General features: G+C 36.3%; 1 protein-coding gene across 2 annotated transcripts in view; it reads right to left on the reverse strand.

Annotated features, from left to right (window-relative positions):
• Positions 1-26,821, reverse strand: part of LOC133660343 (glutamate receptor ionotropic, kainate 2) — a 472,659-nt gene that overhangs the window by 6,240 nt on the left and 439,598 nt on the right. Inside the window, exons 16-17 of one of the 2 annotated variants that reach the window (XM_062063754.1) lie at positions 23,751-24,001; positions 23,489-23,516 (exon numbers count right to left, since the gene is read on the reverse strand). In XM_062063754.1, the coding sequence (XP_061919738.1) occupies positions 23,489-23,516; positions 23,751-24,001 (279 nt within the window). The remainder of the gene's footprint in view (positions 1-23,488; positions 23,517-23,750; positions 24,002-26,821) is intronic. The other variant, XM_062063755.1, reaches the window with a different exon arrangement.

Consider the following 26,821-nt stretch of genomic DNA (forward strand, 5'->3'; position numbering starts at 1 on the left):
TGTACCACCAATGGCACGTGGGCGCAATCTAGTGGTACGCCAAATAATCGCTTGATTAAAGTACAGTGTTTTATTTCCCATTCAAACTGTCTGTAACGTTACAGTGGCCAAACATATTAGATATACTTGTTAAATAAAATCTCTGCTTTTTTTTAAATGAATACTTAGGCCTACTTCGCTACTGTATTTTAATGTTAGTCATGATGCTGATACTTGCTGAGCCAAGTGTTTTCTGAGGTGGTGCATGGTGAAAAAAGTTTGAGAACCACTGCCTTCACACATTGCATGACCAGATTAATTGAATGCCACCATTAATTAACTCAATGTATATTCATACTCTACATCACAGGTGTCAAACTCAAGGACCGGCGACATCATTTTATCTGGCCCGCAAACACCTGGAAATATGTGTCGATAAAATACTTAATATTTTCTCACTAAATGTAATGGATTTTTTTTTTTTTTTTGACAGAAAAAATATATGTACTGCTTGAAATTGCATTCATTTTAAACTTTAATAGTATCCAATATTGCAACAAATATTATAGTATATTATAATTTCCAAACATGTTTTTGTCTAAATAAAAATAAATAAGAATACTTAATTTTCCAGCAAACTACCATCAAATTAATAAAATTGACAACACATTTTGCGTTGTTCTTTACAGCATATTATTGTAAATTGAAAAATACTACTGTTTTTTGCGCTAAAATTCTGTTGACTTAACTGCTCGTTTTTGACTGTACAATCTATGGTTGTAGTTTTTAACGGTGTATTACTGTAAATAGAAAGACGGTACATTTGTTTTTACGGTAGAAAAACTGGCAGATAAGTTGCCAGAATAAAAAAAAAAAACTTGTACTGTTTTTCGCCCCTCAAAAAAAATATATATAAAAAAAAAATGGTACTGTTTTTCCATTTAATGTAAATTTTTTTTTTTAAAAACATATTTTACAGTAACATTTTGTAAATGTAAAGTTTTTACTGTAAAATTGACAGATAACTTAAAACAATGTATATGATTAATAATGAAATAATGAAGCAAAATCATACATTATTCGCTGTTACAAGCAGCCCTCTGATGGCAGCCATAACTGCCATGTGGCTCTCAATGAAAACCAGTTTGACACACCAATTTGACTATATCCCATGTGCGGGTATGGCATTTCATTGATCACTGACTAATGTTGAGAAATGACAAAGCGCATTGTGCACTGCCACAAAGTTACCATAACTCTGTTACATGCCTGATACGTTTTTTGATTGATTGATTGATTGAAACTTTTATTAGTAGATTGCACAGTACAGTACATATTCCGTACAATTGACCACTGAATGGTAACACCCGAATAAGTTTTTCAACGTGTTTAAGTCGGGGTCCACGTTAATCATTTCATGGTAATCAAGTGTGCAAATCCACGTATTTGCACACTTGGTTCGGTGTTCATGTAACACACTGAGTATTCCCTGGCAAAACACTCATGTTACATTTGTCTTATTGCAGTGGTTCTCAAACTTTTTTTTTTTTTTTTTTACCAAGTACCACCTCATAAAAAACGTAGTTTTCCAAGTACTACCATAATGACCAATAGCAAAATACAGTAGCGTAGTAGGCCTAAGTATTCATTAAAACAAGGCAGAGCATATTTAATATTCCGGCCACCATAACATTACACACAGTTTGAACAGAAACACTGGGTTTGAATATAGGAAAATAAAACACTGTACTTTAGAGAATCACCGTGTCATTGAATACTGGTGGATTGCTCGTATGAGTGCTGCTTATTTCAAGCAGAAATAACACAAAAAGTCCAAGATCAAACCCACAGGCTAAACAAACACTCTTTTCGTCATCACTTATTAATGCACAGTATATCTCCATGGACTGGAACCCCATGTTGCTTCATGCTCAATTAAAGTTATGTTTCTTATAGTAGTTTTTCCTCATACCATGAGCTAAAGTGGCATCTGAGAGTATTACTCGAAGCCAAACCACAAACGTGTTGTGCGTGGGCTGTATTCTTGCACTGAAACAAAATACAAAGATTGTTTATTTTTCTTTGTGCAGTCTTTATTTCCGTGTTTGATTACAAATCTAAAGGGGGAAGAGTGACTGGGATTTTGTGTCAGGTTTAATACTGTGAACTTTAGTGAGGTTTATTGGGCATTTACTCTTCTGTTGGATTTTACAACACTTTTTTTTACAGCCTTGCCCTTGTCTGCTGCTGTTTATATCCAAACATGTTTTTTGTTTTAGATTCTTTTTTTTAGTGCGCTCAACCACCCATTTTAATTGGAACCTACAAAACAATCATCATCCATAGTTGACCAGTTCACATTTCGTTGATTTAAAAATGGACATATTGACATGCAAATATGTAAGATTATAGCCAATGGCTAATATCCACCCCCACGGCAACTTGATGTTAAAATGAAAACAAACAGGATTAACAATATTAAAAAGTAAACTTCCAAAGTTTAAGTCCAAAAGGTGTTGTTGTAAACCACTCACAGCCACAAATACATAAAACAATTGATGCATTTTATAAAATACGCTTTACCACTTTAATTGTATACGAGTAGGCTATAAACTATGATTACATTATTGTGCAGCCATTTTTCAAGGCCTTATTAAATGATGCTCATGTTGCTAGTTATCTTGTATTTACAGGTGTTGTGTTCCATGTTTGACACACCTGATAAGAAATGATTTACTATTCGGCCTGTTGGCATTTTTCTTTACATCATTTTTGAGAGCAGGTGGTGCTTCAGTACAGCCGGCCGTTAAGAATTTTGTATACAAGAACTGAATCATGATACTTTAATAACATTTCCCAATTGAGTAAGTTATATTTATTGAGTATTGTGCATTGATTAAACATGTAGGGTTGCCAACTCCCTGGAAAAAAAAAAAAAAAAGGGAAACCTCATTTCTGTTGGCCATTTTATTTGTGTGAAATGACTTTTATAATATCCACAAAGATTGAATTTTAATTTGTTGATGTTTCAGAGTTGCATGCATTCAACCTTTGTGGATTATATGGCTTGATGACTGACAATCGACAAATATGTTTAAAAGTTTTGACTCCAGGCAGGATTTCATTCAACGGGCAGGTTTTTGGATTAATACGAATACATGGGACACACATTGTTCAAAATTTAGCAGAATAAAATACATATTTTTGTCGAAACTCAAAATTGTTCTTGCTTATTTTTACTGAATAAAAATAAACTCTCTTTAACGGAAGTCTTTCTTGCTTAACTTAAAGTGGAACTGCACTTTTTTTGGAATGTTGCCTATTGTTCACAATCATGAGACATGACGATAGATGTTATTATTATTATTATGTCTTTTTGCATTCTAAATATTAAATACATGTGATCAAAAGTTCACCTGCAATGGAGCCTATGAGAGCCGCACAATTCCGCCTATAAAGCCCTTAAAAAAACACCTCCATTAAGGTTTTATATACATGATGTAAGTATATATGTAACATAGTAATGGCCACATTTATAATAATCTTTAATATTTACATATTTTGATCATTTTAAGCATACGCGGCACATTAATTTAAAAGAAACGCATCACATTTGCTTTTTTTTTCCATCGTCATTGATGATTACTCACTGCAGACTTCATGAGAACCAACACACATGATAAAAGATCACTTACTGTACAATGTCTGCTGTCATTAGGAGGCCGACTGCTAGGATGTTCATATATTCCCATTTAGGTGAAGAATGACCATAATCCTTACAAAGGAACAGGGCCAAGCATCTTTTCGCGTCGTTCTCGCCATTTCTGAGCTTAAATGGCTGTCAAAGTGTACCAACTTGTGGGAATACCACCTCAGAGTTCTTCTGTCCAGGTGCGATGCATGATGTATGATCTACAATAAACTTCCAGGGAGCAAGCAAATGAGAAAGGAGCAGACCACTCCTTGATGTAAACATAGGGACACATGGAAGTGATCACGGCGTCGCTATAAATAGATCGTCTATGTTAGCGCTAATAATAACAATATCACCAATACTTAATGAATATTCATGTCATGAATTGTAAATTGCTTCTTGTTGGCGGTTTTTTAATGTTTTTTTAAATTGGATTTTATAGGTAAAATAGAGGACCTTCCATTGTCAGTTGACTTTTTTTTTTAATGTTTATTTGCAAGTTAAAATGCATGTCTTTCATAATGATTGTGAACAAAAGGGAACATTGAATGACATGTAATAAAGTTAACAAGTTATAGTACCATTGATAGTCACACACACTAGGTGTGGTGAAATTACTCTCTGCATTTGACCCATACTTGTTCCACCCCCTGGGAGGTGAGGTGAGGGGATCAGTGAGCAGCAGCGGTGGCCGTGCTCGGGAATCATTTTGGTGATGTAACCCCCAATTCCAACCCTTGATGCTGAGTGCCTAGCAGGGAGGTAATGGCTCCCATTTTTATAGTATTTGGTATGTCTCTATAGTCTTTGGTATGACTAATACTAGAGATGTCCAATATCGGCCTGCCGATATTATTGGCCGATAAATGCTTTAAAGTGTAATATCGGAAATGATCGGTATCGTTTTTTTTATCGGTATCGTTTAAAAAAAAATTTTTTTTAATTGTTTTAATTTTTTTAATTCAATTAACATAAAAAACACAAGATACACTTACAATTAGTGCACCAACCCAAAAAACCTCCCTCCCCATTTACACTCATTCACTCAAAAGGGTTGTTTCTTTCTGTTATTAATATTTATGGTTCCTACATTATATATCAATATATATCAATACAGTCTGCAAGGGATACAGTCCGTAAGCACACATGATTGTGCGTGCTGCTGGTCCACTAATAGTACTAACCTTTAACAGTGAATTTGACTCATTTTCATTAATTACTAGTTTCTATCTCAGGGGTCCCCAAACTTTTTGACTCAGGAGCTGCATTGGATTAAAAAAATTTGGCCGGGGGCCAGGCTGTATATATATATATATATATATATATATGTATACATTGTCTTTATAATCTGTTTTGTCATTTAACATCAATTAACATTGATGTTCATCAACATTTAACATTGTCACGTTAGCGATGGGAAAATTCATTTTTAGACAATATGATTTGCCTGAGCGGCTAGGAGACACCAAGAGTAACAAGCAGTAGAAAATGGATTAGAAAGTAAAGATTTAAGAATAAATAAATAAATATATAAAAATAAAAATAAAAACTTTTTTTTTTTACTTGGGACGTCCTGTGGGCCGGATTTTGGATGCTGGGGGGCCGGATTCGGCCCGCGGGCCTTAGTTTGGGGACCCCTGTTCTATGTAACTGTTTTTATATTGTTTTACTTTATTTTTTATTCAAGAAAATGTTTTTAATTTATTTTTCTTATTTTATTTAATTTTTTTAAAAAGGACCTTATCTTCACTATACCTGGTTGTCCAAATTAGGCATAATAATGTGTTAATTCCACGACTGTATATATCGGTATCGGTTGATATCGGTATCGGTAATTAAAGAGTTGGACAATATCGGAATATCGGATATCGGCAAAAAGCCATTACCGGACATCCCTAACTAATACTAAAACTAATACTACACTTCATGTACCTCATTGATGTGAGAGCTACATTTAGCTTCCCCATTGGACAAAAACGATCTCAGAACTTCCCCAATTGTTCCTTTTATTTTCATTTAAGAAAAAATTGTTAATGTGGTAAAAATTCACATTTGGAGTCTGATTACCAGAAGCTAGCACACCGAGGCAGTGACAGCAGCCAAGGCAGAAAGAAAATATGTCAGAAAAGTCAAACGTCAATGAGTTTGACAAGGAAGCGATCAGTCAAGCTGGCATCCTTTGGCTTAGCCTGGGGGTCGGCAACCCGCAACTGGAGTGTCTAAGAGCTGCACTAGAGGCTACCTGGAGCTTTTTTTAAAAAAAATGGTTGAATATAGAAAAAAAGATGGAGAAAAAATATATTTTTTGTTTTAATAGTGTTTCTTTAGGACAGGGATGTCAATCAAACATGCGAGTTTGCGGAGTGTAAAATTGAGCTGCATTTTCAACTTAAAGAAACTGCTGTTCTAAATGTGTCCACTGGATGTCACAATAGCAATTCTGTTAGGCAAGTAAATAGTTTATATCGGGGCGAGGAAGTACACCAAGCAAGAGGTAAACGGTAAAGTGGGGCTGCGACTCCTCCCCCTCCACCCAAAGGTGGTTCGGTTGTCCGCCCTGAGATCGGTAGGTCGTGAGTTCAAACCCCGGCCGAGTCATACCAAAGACTATAAAAATGGGGCCCATTACCTCCCTGCTTGGCACTCAGCATCAAGGGTTGGAATTGGGGGTTAAATCACCAAAAATGACTCCCGGGCGCGGCCTCTGCTGCTGCTCACTGCTCCCTTTACCTCTCAGGGGGTGATCAAGGGTGATGGGTCAAATGCAGAGACTAATTTCGCCACACCTAGTGTGTGAGTGACAATCATGGGTACTTTAACTTTAACTTTTTAAAAGAAACCGGAGTAAAATAAACAATTGGTAACCCCAATTAAAAGACAGCACGAGACACTGCACATTGACATACCGGTTGTTCTGTGAAAATGATTGTCTTCAGAAAGTGAACAGTGGAAATGACAATTGCGAGACTTGATACATAGAAGCATTTTTATTCATGATTTTTGTTTTTGTTCCACCGGAGATGGGCTGTGACTTAAAGTTTAATTGCTTTGTAGTTGCACTGAGATTAAATCTAAGTTCATTGTGTTCTTCATTGTGTTTTTGAAACTGGACCATTTATTTCCTCAGATTTTTGAGCTAACTTTTGTGTTTTGTCAAGAGAATCATTTGCGATATGTACATTTTCAGAATGTGCTTGATCTGTTTTGGGCCAAAGTAAAACAGAAAACAATCTGAAGTTGTCATAGTTGTATTTCTAAATTATCATGCCATGATTGATGATTTGTCATGATTTTCCTCCGTGCGGCCCCTGAGCTAAAACGAGTTTGACGCCCCTGCTTTAGGAGGACAAACATGACACAAACATTGTTAATGTTTTTACAATGCTGTAAATATGTGCAGAATATATATTAAATTTCAACATTTCTATCAACGAAGATTTGTGTCTATGTGCGATACCACTGATTTTCTTTCCAATCTGATGCCGAGTAAAATTCAGGCTGGTATCAGCGATACCGATACAAGGCGCACTTAAAATCCTTTCATTTTCTGAAAACTCGACAGTGCGCCTTATAACCCGGTGCGCCTAATGTACGGAATAATTTCGGTTGTGCTTACCGACCTCAAAGCTATTTTATTTGGTACAAGGTGAAATGATAAGTAGGACCAGTAGATGGCAGTCACACAAGAGATACGTGTAGACTGCAAAATGATGGCAGTCACACGAGAGATACGTGCAGACTGCAATATAACTCAAGTAAACAACACCAAAATGTTATATGTTCCATTGAAAATATAGAACATTACACACGGCGCTCAAAAATATATCAAAATGTTTTGTTGTGATACAGTAATTTAAATGGAGCATAATCATTGAGTTAAAGAACAATTTAGCAGAGTTTGTTGTTAAATTATATCCTACATATCTGAAATTAATGTTAAATTTGATTGTATTTAGATATTTTGTACCTACTCCTTAAATGATAAAAGTGATTCCAGTACAACTCCTAAATACATAAAATCTTGGAGTACCCTAAGTTTTGTTCCAAGCACAGATACACCTGGATGAGAACCACCTTGAGTGCCACTGTAAAATATCTGACAGAGCAGCTGAATGATTAAGTGCAGCTTGCTGCTTATTTTTAGCATGGACATGAAGAACAGCATCGTCTGCATACATCCGGCAAAATATATTACATGGACAAATTTGTGGTGGGTCATTGTTACTTACATACGTAATAATAACAGGAACCAAGTTTGGTTTTGTTGCTGCATCTTTTCCCCTCTGGCAGTGTTACTCATTTGCATTGTTGCATGTTTAAACCAAGTTTTAATTGCATTTCATGGCACAAATCAGCGATGTAGAATGCAAAATTGATATACACAATAACATGTGTTTGTGTTTTCAAATTTCAAATTCAAATGTTGTTTTGCTTGACTTAAGCTAGCCAATCAACCACAGACAGTTTGAAACAAATGAGCCAAATGTGGCCTGGGTAGCAAATTAAACAGTGAACTCTTCTTCTCTTTGTTTTTTTCTGCCTTTGATAACTTGCATAACCTCCATAATCCCACTGAACTGATTTGCACTGAACATTTGTATTTTTAAGGTAACGCAGTGATGCTGATTCTTCTTTTCTTCTAAAACTACTGTTTGAATCCTCAGATTCATGAGTTCAGTTTACATTGGTTGCTAACTTTTTGTAGCCTTAATTGACTTCAGATTGTTGGCGTTTTGCCTGATCTAAAAGCCTTTACCCATCCGTCATCTGGTTACCATTTTCAGACAGACGGATGGACGGATAGCAAATCAACATAAGGAAGTATTCCTTTGCTCTATGGTTCGTTAAAACCCTTTATCCTGGAGCCAGCTGCTCCCTTGAAATAAGTATGCACCAAATTCTCTGTCTGTCAGTTCCACCGGACCATCCCCATTTCACGTTGAGTTCAGTTACCAGCCAACGGAGAGGAAGTACCTTGTGTGCAATCTGCTCAAGCTTTTCGTTTGAAGCTGTCGCTGAGCCTGGAGTAGAGCCTCAGCTCAGTTAATTCATGCTTCTGCTGAGCATACAATTCAATCATCAATACTGCCCTGACCAAAGTGTCTGGGTAAACTTTTTCGCACTCCTTCCAGGAAACTAAAACCCGGGCTTTTCCGATATCCCCCTTGGTTCAATAATTTGCTGACTGTTAAGTTAACCTTTCGGAAGAAACTCCCTTTAAAATTTTAACACAATACCTCACAAGGATGTGGAAAAAAGTTATTTTGAAAATCAACAAGTGTTCAAGTCCTTCGCTCTGAAAATCTTAACACGGTGTATCCTGTTACCGCTAACCGTTTTGTGGCTGTTTCTACACCTTAACTGGGGTGAATTCTATTGATTAAACAATCTGATAAGGTACACACCTGTGTGGTAAATTATACCGTGTGCCATTTTCTTTTATGATTGTGAGCAAGCACGTGTTTGTATTTGGTCACAGAATCATTTAGAGGATTATTCTACTAAGGAAATATGTCCTTAGTTAGCTTCGGGTGCAGATGTCCATCACAAGCTCTCTAGAGAGTGGTGGCTCTTGCCCCCATGAAAATTGGAATCCTAATGGAATGCAGGTTAGGATTTTAGGAGTAATAATAAAAACATTAGCAACATCTGGTAGGAAGCCCCCACTGGTAGGAGTAGAGGATAGGGGTCGGAGGTCACCCGACTCAAACTGATCAAAGGAATAAGGTCACGGAAAGATTGACTAGCTGGCTCCAAGGCTAGAGTTACGAAGAGTGGGGGTCTTCGTGTAAGGGGTATTTAGTCACAGTGGTCCAGGAGGACATCAGAAGAGTAATCAGGCCCATACTCTTTCTCCTGGAAGCTGCAGTTCCAGTCTGAGGCTCGCTGAAACAAATAAAGCTTTTTGTTCAACGATTACTCGTTGCCGTCTTCTTGAGTCATTACCCATCACACGACCATCAAATATACAACACCTGTCTATATAAGGTCCTACCATCGACAGTGCATGTCAGTTCACAAATCTAGTCCTGAAATCAATTACATTACCCGGGGAATGGTACAAAACATTTCTGGGGCACTGAAAGTCCCAAGGAGCACAATGGTCTCCATCATTTATATATGATGGTTACAAAAGATGCTTGGAACCAGGAAGCTGACCCATTCCAGGCCAAAATGAGTGAGATCAGCTTAGGGACCAACCTGTCACTGAGTGGTACCAAACTAGAAGAACTATCTCCTGAGAGATATACAAATAACTGAGCCCATTCCAATCAGACCGTTTAACAAGATCTGCAAAGAGGAGTAGGGGAAACTGCCCAAGAACAAGAATACCTGAAACCGCCCAAGAACAAGAATACCTGACATGCAGCATCATGTAAGACCTAGTAGCTTTAACAAATCGTATTAGGGCGTGTATATGTATGCATGTTAGTTGTATTGGTTATTATCCATGAAACATTTAAAAAAGACAAACTTGAGTTCAATGTTCAAAGAAAGTAAATATTTAGGCATATTTTATTTCTAATACATTTACCTTACAAATCAAACTTTTTTACAAAGTCATTCGGAGGCATTGTGTTGAAAAATTACCCGAAAGAATGTTGGTATACGGCTGTAAGATAAGCAAATATTGACTTTTTATAAGTCATTGTACTTATGATCAGAGTTTAAAAAGAAGAGAAGTGAAGTTTAAGACAAATCAATGTGATGAATCTTGATAGTTTGTGCCAACAAACAGCAATTAGCCAAATTCTGAAAAGTGCACAAAGATGTACAAGTATGCAAATTAATCACTTGAATTACACGTCAAGTCAGATGTTAATGGATTTTTATTTTGCCCCACATCACCCTCTGTAAAATTAAATGTTTTATCAGTGAAAGCCGTAGACTGTAGCCTCAGGCTATGTGGTACACTAGGCCCATTTTGCTCATGCTCAGGGGACATATTGCCATCAAATCTGCCTGCTGGTGGCATGTTGGATTGATGGCGGCAGCTTAGGGTCATTGGATTACAGAGTTTTTACGATGCTCAACAACCAGCGGCTCTGAGGAAAGGCCTGTTTGCAATATGGGAGAATGGCTATGTTATAATGTGATGCAGAAACGGAAGATTGAAAGGCACAAGATGAAAACTGCCTGCACATATGACGGCATGACACAAAAAGTAGTATAACAATATATTACGTACACATTGAGAGTTGTTTTTTACTGGATCAGTCTTAGTTTTTCTATATGTGGACTTTGGGTGTACCAGTATCACTAATTAGAACAAAAAAGTTAGGGTAGAAAAATAATTATTTTTGTTATAGAAATATGAATAGGAAATTGGGGTAGTTATTAAATGTTGATGCAGTCAATTAGGGAATTGTGTACTATCTCCTGATCTGCTTACAGTACAGTGAAATTATCTTATGCAACATCAATAATCAAGATGGTATAAAAGCTGGAGGAATTAATGTTAACAACCTCAGATATGCAGATGACACTGTGCCAGTGGCACAGTCTGAAGAAAAACTACACAACATCCTGAACACAGTAGTAGCCCACAGTGAAGCAATTGTTGACATTTTATTTGCTTCACCCACAGGGGTGTTCATATCAGTGTTATATGATGCCGACGTCGACCACATGTAATAACTGTAATTCTTGAAAAATGTAATCTTGTAACTATATCAACACATTGTTTACATTAGTTCATTATATTTTATCACATCCATATTTTGTTTAAGCAAATCAAAGTTAATAATACATGATAATTACACAAAACAAATATTACTATTTATTGCTCATTTAAAGTATGTGTTTTTTGTCCTCAAAGTCATCCTTTGTCCAGGGAATTATTAAATGAGTTGTACTAAATTAGATTTCATTATCAAAAATGACACAAATATTTTGTAAAGATAAAGGCGACGACCAAATTATTCTAGCATTAATCATATACTGACACTACAGTACCAATAGCGATATATGGATTGATCCTGGCCGCTACACAGCAACAGAGCACCATAATATGATCCTGTTTCTAGACTCTTACTAATCTACCTGTTAATTTCCTGTTAGTAACTGCTTAATTTCTGCTGTAACACGGTTACTAAGCAGTTATTTATTGTGTTGTTTCATGCGAGTTAAGCATCTAGTTTAGCGATTAGCATGCCTCTTGTCTGCTCCTGCTTGTTCTTACTCGCTTGATAATAATACTTGTAAAAACATACTTTATTTATTTATTTAGGTAATTATTATTCACTTAGGAGAGCATCTCCACACTATATTATATAGTTTTTTTTCACCAAAATAGTTTGATACTAATTGGTGGCTCTTGTTTTGTTAGTGACAAACCTAAATTAATGTTTATACCCCTCTATATCCAGTTCAATTACCAAGATCTAACTTTGGGTGATGGGTTGAGCACCTTGGCCTGCCAATCGCAGAGACCGAAAACCATTCACACATATAAACACTTCAAGGTTCATTGACATACATCATGACATGACAACAACCGAAACTTGTTGTGTATTTGTTGATGTCCAGACTGAACACAGCAAGCAATATATGTTTACCAATCACTGTTTTTAGCCCTTTGACAGATTCTAAAGACTTGTAAGTACTATCTGTTATGTGTCCACTTCGAGACACGTTCTAATATTTTCATTTTAGGCGACAACATCATAAGATCTACATGCCGGCTGTCGTTTGTTTACAACGTTCTGTGTTGCAACATTCCGTGGTTACAAACGTTCTCCATGAATTAGTTGACTTATTTTTGGTACGTAAACACCACTGAAAAGGAAAGTGTCTGTAACCCAAGGACCATCCGTATATAGTTTAGGAAAACAAACAAAACACACAAAAAAAGCTTATTGTGCTGCTTCAGGTTGTTTGGCATTTATTCTAATAAATCAGTGCCAACAACAATGCATACGACCACTGTTGCACAGTCTAGAGATGTATGCAATATGCAAATCATAGACAATATTGAAATGCCAAATCTGGAAACAAATGCAACATGAACAGCAGCCTCTGGCTGGAGCCAAGAATTGACAGTTCCTGTACTTTCTTGCTATACATCTTGAAAGCTATTATATTCCATATTTTCATTCAACCTATTGATTTTAAATGTGAAGCTTAAGGGGTTCCAGCAGGGTAATGGCTTGATACAAAGATCTTCTGGTGAGCATTTAATGAGTTGTGAGGCCAGGCCACGGCTACAGATGTCTATTTTCCACATTCTAACTACCTCTGTAGCCAAAATGATTGTTTTCCTTGAAGACTATGCAATTTCATATCAACAAACAATGATGATACAGCTTTATACAATGCTGCGGGTGATTAATGCATTGTTTCTGGGTTAACAAGCGTCACAAGTCGTCAATAAATTTACCCTCGTCACATCAGACTGATGAAATTGATGAACAGGTCACGGTGGACCAATTAAATAGTTAACTCAAACACACTCACACGATAATTCAGTTCTGCCATTTAGTACATTATGGACTCACCTTCGTCGTGGAGAAGCCACCATGAAATGCACACAATGCAGCCCCAAAGCCGAAGACAATCAACCCAGCCATCAAACGGAATGAAATATCCATCACCACTCATGGGCCCCGGAAGGCTTGACCACCGTGCGCCAAAGAAGATGCACAGGAGTAGGGGAACGATGAAGACCACCCTCAATTACCTTGGCTTCTTTATATAGTGTTACAGGCACTGTCTTTTCTAAAATTGGTGAATGAACACAAGCGCCTGTATAAATTTTTTACGGTTAAATCTGAACTTGTCAATGTTTCCATACATCGAAGACATAAGGAAGAATCAAGATACTCTGCGGCCAATATATGTCCAAAACTTCAGTTGGTCGGGCTAATACAATATTTAGGTGCATTCTATAGCCCGGGAAAGTCTGGTACTTAACAGTATTCAATGATCTTGTATGATGTGACTTTGACATTGACACAAATCAATGTTGAAAAGAGGAATATAACAATTATCGGTAATAATGATATACCACCGTAAAACTTCAGACCAATGCAATTTCAATTCATCTTGATTGATAACCGCACGTCAATAAACTTACTGCGCAATGACACTGCTCATTTATAACACAAATCAATGTTGAAATTAAGAATATAACAATTATCGGTAATAATGATATACCACCGTAAAACTTCAGACCAATGCAATTTCAATGTATCTTGATTGATAACCGCACTTCAATAAACTTACTGTGCAATGACACTGCTCATTTATTGGAGGAGCAAGCTAGTGTGCTAATTGCTAGCGAGCTTAAATGCTAACATGAATACAAGAGACATTAACGTCCTTCCCAATTAAAAACATCATACCCCAACCTAAACTTGTCTAAACACTTTGCTGTCTGAGCAAGTAAGCTTTTCAGTTGTGCACATAAACCTCCCGGCTGTGCTGTCTTATGACAGAGTTATCAATCTTTATACAGGTGTGTACAACAGGAAGTGAACCCCTGTATACCCTTTACAAAATAAAACGAAACAAGATACACATAAATAAACAAATGTTAATCACAATAATATGACTCTTAAGAAGCCAGAACAATATTTTGTTTCTTCTGCCAAGTTAAGTATATTCTATGTCTATTAATTTTAAAACTTTGTCAAATTATTTCATAGTATAATAGTTTTTTGAGCACAGTTAACAATACCGTCAGTCGGGTTGGGTCCCGATGCGGTCCCAATTCCCGGTACCTGAGAATACTCTTCGTCATAAATTTTCAGTACTTTGTGTGTTTATGTGCTTATTAATGTTCAATGTTTATTAATACAATTTATTTTTTAATGTAACATTTACAGTGACACATTATAACTGTGCTGGACAGTTTTTATATCTTGTTTTCTTACACTTCTGAGTCTCATTTGCAAGTATTATATAGTAGACTGCAGCTGCAACTCCAAAATGTTAGATGGCAGTAGTGTATAGACCACGTTGTGTTGGTATTGCAAGTATTGCATTTATTACACACCAGCTGTTTCAATTGTAGTTTTTATTACCAAATTTGGAGGCGTTGAAATTGCAATGTAAAATTGCCAATGCTGATCAGTAGCATGTCTACGGCAAACCAATGTATATTAGCATCGAGCTAGCACATTTTGGAAAAGTGGAGCCTTACTGTACATTTCAGTGTTGTCTATAAAGCATACTTGCTTTGTTTGCATGAAAAATTGTAACATTACCTAAGAGGCAGTTTGGCTGAGTCTGCTCCGAGTGCTGCTTAAGTGCTTGTTTACCCGCTGAGTGCTTGAGCCGACCGTGACATCACATGAAACAAAGATATCGAAACATGATACCGTTCGATTTTAAGTGAAACGAATTCAGACGGTGCGTATGAAAGTACCGAATTCGGTACGAATCCCTGACCGTGATAAAAAATATACTTTTGGTCACAGTAACTGTCTGCAATTTGAAATTTTCATATTGTTACATGGAATTTTGGGTTTAAATGGACACAACATACAGTTGTGGCCAAAAGTTTACATACACTTGTAAAGAACATAATGTCATGGCTGTCTTGAGTTTCTAATAATTTCTACAACAAGTTTACAATTCTTATTTTTTTGTGATAGAGTTATTGGAGCACATACTTGTTGGTCACAAAAAACTATTCATTAAGTTTGGTTCTTTTATGAATTTATTATGGGTCTACTGAAAATGTGACCAAATCTGCTGGGTCAAAAGTATACATACAGCAATGTTAATATTTGGTTACATGTCCCTTGACAAGTTTCACTGCAATAAGGCGCTTTTGGTAGCCATCCACAAGCTTCTGGTTGAATTTTTGACCTCTCCTCTTGACAACATTGGTGCAGTTCAGATGCATTTGTGGTTTTTCTGACATGGATTTGTTTCTTCAGCATTGTCCACACGTTTAAGTCAGTCAGGACTTTGGGGAGGCCATTCTAAAACTTTAATTCAAGCCTGATTTAGCCATTCCTTTACCACTATTGACGTGTGTTTGGGGTCATTGTCCTGTTGGAACACCCAACTGCGCCCAAAACCCAACCTCCGGGCTGATGATTTTAGGTTGTCCTGAAGAATTTGGAGGTAATCCTCCTTTTTCATTGTCCCATTCATCTCTGTAAAGCACCAGTTCCTTTTGGCAGCAAAACAGGCCCGAGCATAATACTACCACCACCATGCTTGACGGTAGGATTTGTGTTCCTGGGATTAAAAGCCCCACATTTTCTCCTCCAAACATATTGCTGGGTATTGTGGCCAAACAGCAAAATGTTTGTTTTTGGACAAAAATTCAACCAGAAGCATGTGGATGGCTACCAAAAGCTCCTTATTCCAGTGAAACTTGCCAAGGGACATGTAACCAAGTATTAACATTGCTGTATGTAATACTTTTGACCCAGCAGATTTGCTCACATTTTCAGTAGACCCATAATAAATTCATAAAAGAACCAAACTTCATGAATGTTTTTTGTGACCAACAAGTATGTGCTCCAATCACTCTATCACAGTGGTCGGCAACCCGCGGCTCTAGAGCCGCATGCGGCTCTTTAGCGCCGCCCTAGTGGCTCTCTGAAACTTTTTTAAAAATTTATGAAAAATGGAAAAAGATGAGGGGGAAAAAAAAAAATGTTTTGTTTTAATATGGTTTCTGTAGGAGGACAAACATGACACAAACCTCCCTAATTGTTATAAATCACACTGTTTGTATTAAACATGCGAGTATTTGGCAAGCGCCGTTTTGTCCTACTAATTTTGGCGGTCCTTGAACTCACCTTAGTTGTTACATGTATAACTTTCTCCGACTTTCTAGGACGTGTTTTATGCCACTTCTTTTTCTGTCTCATTTTGTCCACCACACTTTTAACGTTGTGCGTGAATACACAAAGGTGAGTTTTGTTGATGTTATTGACTTGTGTGGAGTGCTAATCAGACATATTTGGTCACTGCATGACTGCAAGCTAATCGATGCTAACATGCTATTTAGGCTAGCTATATGTACATATTGCATCATTATGCCTCATTTGTAGCTATATTTGAGCTCATTTAGTTTCCTTTAAGTCATCTCAATTCTATGTATATCTCATGACACACTATTTGTATGTAATATGGCTTTTAATTTGTTGCGGCTCCAGACAAATTTGTTTTTGTATTTTTGCTCCAATATGGCTCTTTCAACATTTTGGGTTGCCGACCCCTGCTCTATCACAAAAAAATACGAGTTGTAGACATTATTGGAAACTCAAGACAGCCACGACATTGTTCTTTACAAGTGTATGTAAACTTTTGACCATGACTGTATATTTTTTTTTCTTTTTTGCATGAATTTTATGACAAAAATAGGGCTATATGGAATCTTGTTACCACATCCCCTCCTTTGGGAAATGCCACATGGAGGCAAACGATGGATACTTTTCAGCTCCCATTTTACCATTTTGAGTATTCATATCATTCAGCACAGAGACACCTTTATATGTGCATACTGGATGTGTGTGTGTAAAGCATGCAAGTGTGCATGTGTGTGTGCGTGTGTGTGTGCTGGGGGGGGGGAGATGAAATGGGTTTCTCTCACACAGCCAGGTGGTGGTCCCTGCACCCCGAGAGCCAGGTTAGTCTGCAGCAGCCTCAGCAACAGGCAAGAAGAGTGGAAAAAGCAGCAAAAGGAGGAGGAGGGGGAGGACTGGGAGAAGGAAGCAGAGAAGGAGCTAAGGGAAGGAAAAAAGGGGACAGGAAAGAAAGGAGCAGGAAGTGGGATGAGGAGAAGGAGGAAGGGTATAATCATGGCGATCATGGATATATGACAGACGAGCATGGAGATGACGCTCCATTGAAAGTCAAATGTGATTAAACTGGAAAATTAGTCTTTAAATGCTTTTATTAGTTACTTATTTATAGCTTAATTGGTTCAAATGACAAACAATAGCAAGCTAATGTTAATTTTGTTGAAAAGGGTCTTTTCTTGATTTCTTTCTCTTTTTCATTTGACATTTTTTTTAAACAAAATGATGTCTTGTTGTTTGACCAGGAACAATCAAATCGATACTAAAACAGATACTGCCGATACCAGATCTTTCTGCTTTATTGTTAATTCCCAAATCAAAATATCTATACATTCGTTATTTAATATGATGTATGTCATTAAAAGGATGACAGTGAAAAGTAACTAAAAATCTCATTGAGATTTTGTATAAATTAAACGCTATGGGTGGGAACTACTTTTTCTTCCGCATAAGTAAGTACGTAATGCATGTGTCACAATGTGCTGCTCATTCCGTCCATTATTTGTTTATTTTAGAAAATTACTGCAATTAAAATGAGTCACTCCGTATTGTAAAACAGGAAGTGTATGCATCCTTCTATTTTAATCTATTTGGAGAGACTACATACAGAGTTGATTATAAATAAGATACTGCATTCAGTGCAGAATAATGCCATCATTTGTTTCGCCCTGTGATTTTATATCGTTTGAAAATGATTCCCCCAAAGCAGCAACACATGAAATACACTACTTTTTACATTTTACCGAACACCCTAGGTATATTTGCACAAGGTATCGGTATCGGACCTGTATCGCCGATACAAGCCAGAATTTTACTAGGAAATAAAATCAATGGTATCGCACATCACCAGCCGACACCACTAATGTCTATCCCAAATGTAAAATGATATGCTTGATTGAATTATGATTCCAAAGCAGTGATATCTTTAATCTCAACATGTTTAATAAGAAAAAACAGTGATACCTATATGTTGTTTAAATATTGAATCTGGATAGCATTGGATTTTATATATATATATATATATATATATATATATATATATATATATATATATATATATATATATATATATATATATATATATTATACGATATATATATATATATATATAATCATATTATACGATATACATATATAACATATATAGATGTATATGAATATTAATATGTAAATATATATATATATATATATATATGTAAATATATATATATATATATATATATATATATATATATATATATATATATATATATATATATATATATATATATATATTAAAGTACCAATGATTGTCTCACACACACTAGGTGTGGCGAAATTATTCTCTGCATTTGACCCATCACCCTTGATCACCCCCTGGGTATATATATATATATATATATATATATATATATATATATATATATATATATATATATATATATATATATATATATATATATATATATATATATACATATACACACACATAGTACAGGCCAAACGTTTGGCCACACCTTCTCCTCATTCAATGCGAAAGCATCAAAACTATAAATGAACACATTTGGAGTTATGTACTGAAAAAAAAATAAAATAACTGAAGACATGTTTTATATTCTGGTTTCTTCAAAATAGCCACCCTTTGCTCTGATTACTTTTTTGCACACCCTTGGCATTCTCTCGATGAGCTTCAAGCATACATGTGAAGTGAAAACCATTTCAGGTGACTACCTCTTGAAGCTCATCGAGAGAATGCCAAGAGTGTGCAAAAAAGTAATCAGAGCAAAGGGTGGCTATTTTGAAGGAACTAGAATATAAAAAATGTCTTCAGTTATTTCAACTCTTTTTGTTAAGTACATAACTCCACATGTGTTCATTCATAGCTTTGATGCCTTCAGTGACAATCTACAATGTAAATAGTCATGGAAACACATTGAATGAGAAGGTGTGTCCAAACTTTTGGCCTGTACTGTGTGTGTGTGTATATATATATATATAATGTGTATATATATATATATATATATATATATATATATATATATATTTCTCAAACTCAAACAATTCTTGATTGGCCACATGACCATTTAAAAAAATGAATTTTATACATTTTACTGAATCAAATAATGTATTTATATACAGTATATTCTTTATTGCTTCTAATGTTCTGACAGCATGTCATAGCAGGTATAAATATACCTGACTTGCTGTGTGAATCAAAAATAGTGAGGTGTCTTGGTATCAAATGTTTATTCATAAGTCATACATTTGATCTGTGTCCAGCAGTAACTAAAAAACATTTCGAAAAAAGGAATTGCTGCTTTACTTGGAAAAAAAACACGAAAGGTTTATCTATCCTATAAGAGGGTGCAAGGTTCATCCCCATTACTGAAATGAGTAGATGCTAGTTTTGTCTCTGTCTGCTGTTACAAAACAAAAGCCATTATAAAATGCAAATAGCAGGTAGTGTGCCATCAAGCATGTGGAAAACACAGTGACACTGAACACAGCGTTTTTCAAGTTGATACTTTCAGTTAAATGACAAAAGTTTTATATAGTGGGATATAATTATTATAAATATTGGTTGTTTTGCTACTTCAAAGTGTTATGGCAATGTTGTCAACCACTTAGTAAAGGAAATGGTCTGAAGTGTCTTTGTTTTGTTTTGCTGATATGTACCTGTAATGTATATTGAACATTTATACAGTATAAACAAATGTAATTGCTGTGCACATTAAAAAAAGGTAAATATAAAACAAGAATAATGTAGTATCTTAAGAGAATTAATTATAAGGTACCAGTAAAGTGGAAAAACAAGTTGCCTCTATATCGAAGCTATTATCATATATATCTGATTTATGAAACCAAAAGACTTTTGCGATATGATATGATCAAAATAGTATCAATCTCACGGAGGTTCATGAGCCATTTTGAAAGATAATGAGTTTGCCAGTCACGTGATCACATAACATAGAGGTAAGAACCGCAGATCCCTTCCCCAACAACAACAATGGAAATCATGCAGACTTTGTGAGAGGCAACGATTACTTTGGGAAAAATGATCCAGAACCTGAATTTAAGGAGAATGATCTACAATTTTTAGAAGCTCTGCTAAACAGATCCGGCTTTAGTGAAACATTAAACATCATGTAGCAGTATTGCTAAGTGCTAAACAATAAATACAAACCACAAACAATATAAAATGATAGCTTACTGTACAATGTCTGCTCTCACTGCGACGACGACTGATAGGATGTACATATCTTTTCCGTTTAGATGAAGAATTAATCATGAAGCACACGAGGGGCTAACAAGGAAAAGTCTCCCTGCAGACACCATCTTGGGTTGTGTGTGTTTGTCTCCATCTCCTGGTATGAATTGAATGTCACCAATGAACAACTTCTAGATTCCAGGCTAAATCCTCCTAATATCCAGAAGAGAGGTATGATTTATAATCTAGAATAACTTTGACGAGCCGAAACTAGATGAGGCGGGAGCAGCAGGACATCGCTGCCTGCTCACAGTAAAAGCAGCACAGAGCTACTTAGCTGTTTGTATCATTGCACCACTAAATAATAGTTTGTCTGTGTTAGCGATTATAATAACAACATTGCTAATATTCGGTTAATATTCAGGTCACGATATGTATTTAGAGTATTGTTGGTGGGTTTTTGGATGGTCATTTAGAGGGTTTTGTGGGCAAAATAGATAGCCCCCATTGACTACATTGTTTGTGGACTTTTTGTGTATTTATTTATTTACGACTTAGAATGCATAAACAAATAAAAACATGTTCATGTCTTATATAGGGATTGTGAATGAAAGACAGCACATCTCTCTCTAATTTTTGTGTATTTCCAGTATTACTGATCTAATACTATGGTCAGAGTGCAAAAGTGTTACCCCAGTGATGTTAGCCGAAGGTATTCGGAGCGGAATATTCAAAATGGCTGACTGAATTTGTGACATTTTGTGATGTTTTAACAGTGTTTTTACATACTTTGCAAATTGTACGTACGATTGGATGGAGTACAATGAATTCAATGAAACACGATTAAGCATATAAAGTCAACTTGTTTTTCCACTCTACTGGTACTTTAATACTAGGGGTGTCCCGATCAGATATCGGTCTATTATTAGCAAAAAAGATGATATCGACTTACATGTAAAATCTACAATACATGCACACTGATACCAGCAGTCCTGCACCACATTTACTTGTGCTAAGCTCGTCTGCCAGTTAACAGCTGAATGTCCTTCAATAAGCACACAAGGTTGGTCTTTTCTTGTATTTTAGTGAAATTGTCTACAAAAGGTGAACTTTGTATGCTATAGGCTACTAGAAGCTAACAGCTAAGCACAAAATAGCACCCAACCTTAACTTAACATACATAATAAATATCCTTAATTGAACAATATTGCGGTCTAAAACACGGCATTTGTCACTGTAAACAAGTATAAATTAAATATGGTTTCCCATTACTGAGATAGTCCCAAAGGCAGAAGCGCATTAGAAAGTATCCACTAACAAACTTTTCTGGATCGTTCAATAAACCTAATTTCATAAGTAAGTCCGAAGGTTAGAGTTTTTTATATTATCTGCAGAATTTCCCTTGATAAAGTATTTTCTAACATTGCACACTACAAAATGATAAAAGTATATACGGTGATTCGTGCTATCGTATCAAATTAGAGTTGGTATCGGCCAGTACTCAAGACTCCTACATTAGTGTCGTATCGAAAGTGAAAAAGTTCGAGACACCCCTACATAATAGATGCAACAAAAATGCAATTGCCTGTTAGACTGATTTGCTGCTGGACATTCGCTTAAATACATAAAACTTGTAAAGTTCACTAACCCTTACAGAAAAGTATGTTTTTATATGGGTGTAATTAGGGATGGGTACCTTTTCACACCTGTGTCGACATGGTATTGATTCCCAGTGGGTATCAATACCTGTAGTACTGTAACACACAGTAGTACTGAAAATTGGTACAGTTAATAAATATACATTTGTTTAATAATAAAATCCTGTTTTTATTTAACATTTAACAGTGAGCTTATAATGCTGGCTGTGCAGTCCAGTCATTTCTTACACTATTGAGTCTCTTTTGCAAGTATTATGTAGTAGTTCTCATATGCAGTTGTTTCCAAGACATTAGATGGCAGTAATGTTAATGATACGGTGTGTTGCCTAGTCAGGAAGTAGTTTTTGCAATTAGGCTGCATTTAGTCTTCTGTTAAGACCTAATAAGTGTTTATGTTGTAAGTATGGTACTTACTACAAATCATCTGTTTGATTGTAACATGTGTCTTATTAGTTGTTCTCATTACCAAATTTGGAGGCGTTAAAATCACCATGTAAAATCAATAATGCTAATATGTAGCATGTCTATGGCAAATCCAATGTAGTTTAGCATAGAGCTAGCGCATTTTGAAAAATGGAGCCTTACTGTATGTTCAAGTGTTTTCATAAAGCATGCTTGAATTGTTGTCATGGAAAATTGTAAGATTATCAAGAGGCTGTCCGATTGATTCCGCTCTAGAGTGCTGCTTGAGCGCTTGTTTGCTCCCAAATGAAATCGAAATGTAGCATCGTTTGATTTGACGTAAATCAAAACCAAGTAGTACTGACGGAATTCGGTCGGTGCCTGAAAATCGGTACCCATCCCTAGGTGTAATGTGCTTAAGACGTTCCACACCCCCGATTTGAATGATTTAAACTTTCTCCTAGCATCTAACTAAACTCACTCGAAATTAGGTTGGCTAAATAAAAACCTTTGGAAAGGGAGAGTTAGATTATGTTAAGAGAATATGCAGGATGGCAGTTGCAGGGTGGTATGGACAGCTGAAGTGAGATCTGCATGGCTTTTGATGTCAGACATGCAGTGGGAAATATTGAAAGCATACTGTGTACTACCACTACGTTTGGTTATCAGCTATCAGAAAATCAGAGGTGGCACTTTTGAATCGTGTAAGACTGCAATGGAAAAAAAAAAAGTGTGTCTTGAGGTCATTTGAGATGGTGGTTAAAGTCTAGCTTGGATCCATGGTGACAGCAGAATTCCTCACGTTTCTTATCTCGTTGTCGCCATTGGGCCTAAGTGAATAAACGCAAAGAAACCAACCCTTATCTTCCTGCATATGATAGAGCACTGGCATCATAATGAGAAATTCAGGTAGCATATGCCTATGTGATGTCAATTTTGCAAATCAGTGCAATTAGCATTATTTTGGATTCAATTTGTTAGCATTATGTCGTGCCATGAAAAGCCTTCATGGCACATATAGTAAGAAATTCTGCTATCGTTCTTTCTGATAACAAATATCCTACCTTTTCAAGCTCAGCGTTCTGTTTGGACTTGTAGAGGAACTCTCCCACTGCCACGAACACCGAGAGAACAAGTCCAGCGGCTAAGACAATGAATATTCCGCCAATGTTCTGCACCCCGAGGGCGCTGGCCTCCTTACTTTCCTCTTCCGGGCAGCCATTTCCTCGCCACCACTTCTCCTTCATCATGTGCAGCTTGCCTTCCTCCTGAAGCTGCAGGATGGCAATAGTGATCCTATCTCTATAAGGAGAACCTAAAGAACCAGAAGACTTTGATTAGACCTCATAGCATAGAAATAATGGATCTCATTCAAATCAGAAGGATTGAGGCATCTGTGAGGTGGAAAAAAACAATGGCTCTTGAATTCTCAAGGCATCGAATCGATCGCAAATGGACTGTTCAGATTGTCTTGAAGACGTTTTGCCTCACCGAACAGGCTCCATCAGTCCATGCTCACAGACTTCGCAAGGGTCTCACCCCATTGTGTCTTAACAACTGTTGATTTCCACCACAATAGAGTGAAACCATCCTTATCTGGGCATGTATCTAACTTTTAGAGGATAAATACATTGGATCTTACACTATCCCCTCAGACTAAAGCAGTATATGTAAATCTGTAAACATGAACTGAAGATGCCTGCTCAGATTAGAGGCGGAATGTCCTCTAGACAATCTAAGCAATCCAGTCGCCATCGATTTGTACAATGACCTGGAAGAATAAGCATATTTACAGGCGGTAGCTCTTGAAGATACAACCATGGAAACTATCATAGCTTTTTGGAAATTCACAGTTGTCATATTTATACATTCACTTTCATCAGATGTAGATATGCAGTCAATGCACAGACCCGTCGTGACACGACTGAACCAGACAAATCAATTATTCAGAGCAAGTGCGATTGTGTCAGGCAGGCAAGCGTTCAAGGAGGCACAGTCATGGTTAACAGATAATGTAGCATTTTAACATGGTTGAAAAACAAAAAATAAATGAAAGAAAAATCACTCTTACATGGTGTTTTTTTCTGTAGGTATCTATATTGTTTACTGTATTTTGCTTGGTACTAAGTTAGTATGGTGCTTAGTTTATATAACGTTTACAACCAACAAGACTCTCATAGAAGGTGTGGTGCTGTAACAAAATGGGAAAAATGTTACCTTAATTTCCGGACTACCGAGCACACTTAAACATAAGATGCACCCACACAATTTTTGGACACATTTGATTTTGTGGCTGTATTGGCTACAAAAGTATATAAGTTGCAGGTGTACACATTGAAACTTGAAATATTGACACATATTGTGTTGATTCTCAAATTCAACAAAATACTTTGCCTGTAACACAGGATACAAAAGTAATCGAGCGCATTCTTCATCCTTTTCCTTCTGGTCACACGGCGGTTTGGCATTTCATGGCCCATTAGTGGTGGTGGATTTTAGTTCCGTGCGGCAGGTTTTTCCCTTTTCAATGGCTGGATCAATTTTCTTTGGGGCTGCGTCATGCGCATTTAGTCGTTTTATCTCCATGACGAGGGTGAGTCCATCAGGGGCTAAATGGTGGACTGAATGATTGTGTGAGCATGTTTGATTTAATGTAAACAATTTCATCAGTCCACTATGGCAATGTCATTAGTCTGATGTAGGGTTCTATGGTATACCGGTATTAGTATAGTACCGCGATACTAATGAATCATTTTCATTACTATACCGCCTCTGAAAAGTATCAGTCCGGTATGTTTATAAACTCAGGAAATATGTCCCTGGACACATGAGGATTTTGTATATGACCAATGTATGATTATGTAACTACTTGGTATCGGATTGATATCCAAATTAGTGGTATCATCCAAAACTAATGTATCAAACAGCAGAAGAATAAGTGATTATTACATTTTAACAGAAGTGTAGATAGAACATGTTGAAAGATAAAGTAAGCAGATATTAACAGTAAATGAACAAGTAGATTAATAATTCATTTTCTACCACTTGTCCTTAATAATTTTGACAAAATAATAGAATGAGAAATGACACAATATGTTACTGCATATGTCAGCAGCTAAATTAGCAGCCTTTGTTTGCTTACTTACTAATAAAAGACAAGTTGTCTTGTATTTTCACTATTTTATTTAAGGACAAACTTGCAATAAGAAACATATGTTTAATGTATTGTAAGATTTTTTGTTAAAATAAAGCCAATAATGCAATTTTTTGTGGTCCCTTTTACTTAGAAAAGTACCGAAAACTATCAAAATAGTTTTGGTACTGGTACCAAAATATTGGTATCGGGACAAAGACTAAATGTATTTGCAGCATGTGCAGCTTGGAAATAAATAAATTGTGCGCATAATTCTATAAAGTGCAGGGTTCAAAGGGTGGCAAAAATAGACCTGAAATTACAATAGTAAGGTAATATTCGATACGTAGTTTAATTATCTAGCCATCCATCTTTCAGGTAATTTGTCAAAAAAAAGTCACTCTTCATATCCTCAGAAAGAATAACAGAACGGCAAATGCTTTGACAAACAACTTTTTTAGGTTAAAAAAAACAATAATAGGTAGATTTCTGCAAATGAGTGATGAACAGTAATGAAACATATATTTCCTCATTTCTTGGTGTTGTTGATACATGGCTTTAGCTTTGCATAGTAGAGTTTTAACTTGCACTTACAGATGTAGTGACAAACTGTAGTTACTGACAGTGGTTTTCTGAAGTGTTCCTGAGCCCATGTGGTGATATCCTTTACACACTGATGTCGCTTTTTGATGCAGTATCGCCTGAGGGATCGAAGGTTCATAATATAATCGCTCACGTGCAGTGATTTCTTCAGATTCTCTGAACCTTTTGATGATATTTTGGACCATGGATGGTGAAATCCCTAAATTCCTTGCAATAGCTGGTTGAGAAATGTTGTTCTTAAACTGTTCGACAGTGTGCTTACGCATTTGTTCACAAAGTGGTGACCCTCGCCCCATCCTTGTTTGTGAATGACTGAGCATTTCACGGAAGCTGCTTTTATACCCAATCATGGCACCCACCTGTTCCCAATTAGCCTGTTCACCTGTGGGATGTTCCAAA

This window comes from Entelurus aequoreus, linkage group LG11, assembly GCF_033978785.1.
Source record: "Entelurus aequoreus isolate RoL-2023_Sb linkage group LG11, RoL_Eaeq_v1.1, whole genome shotgun sequence".
NCBI lineage: Eukaryota > Metazoa > Chordata > Actinopteri > Syngnathiformes > Syngnathidae > Entelurus > Entelurus aequoreus.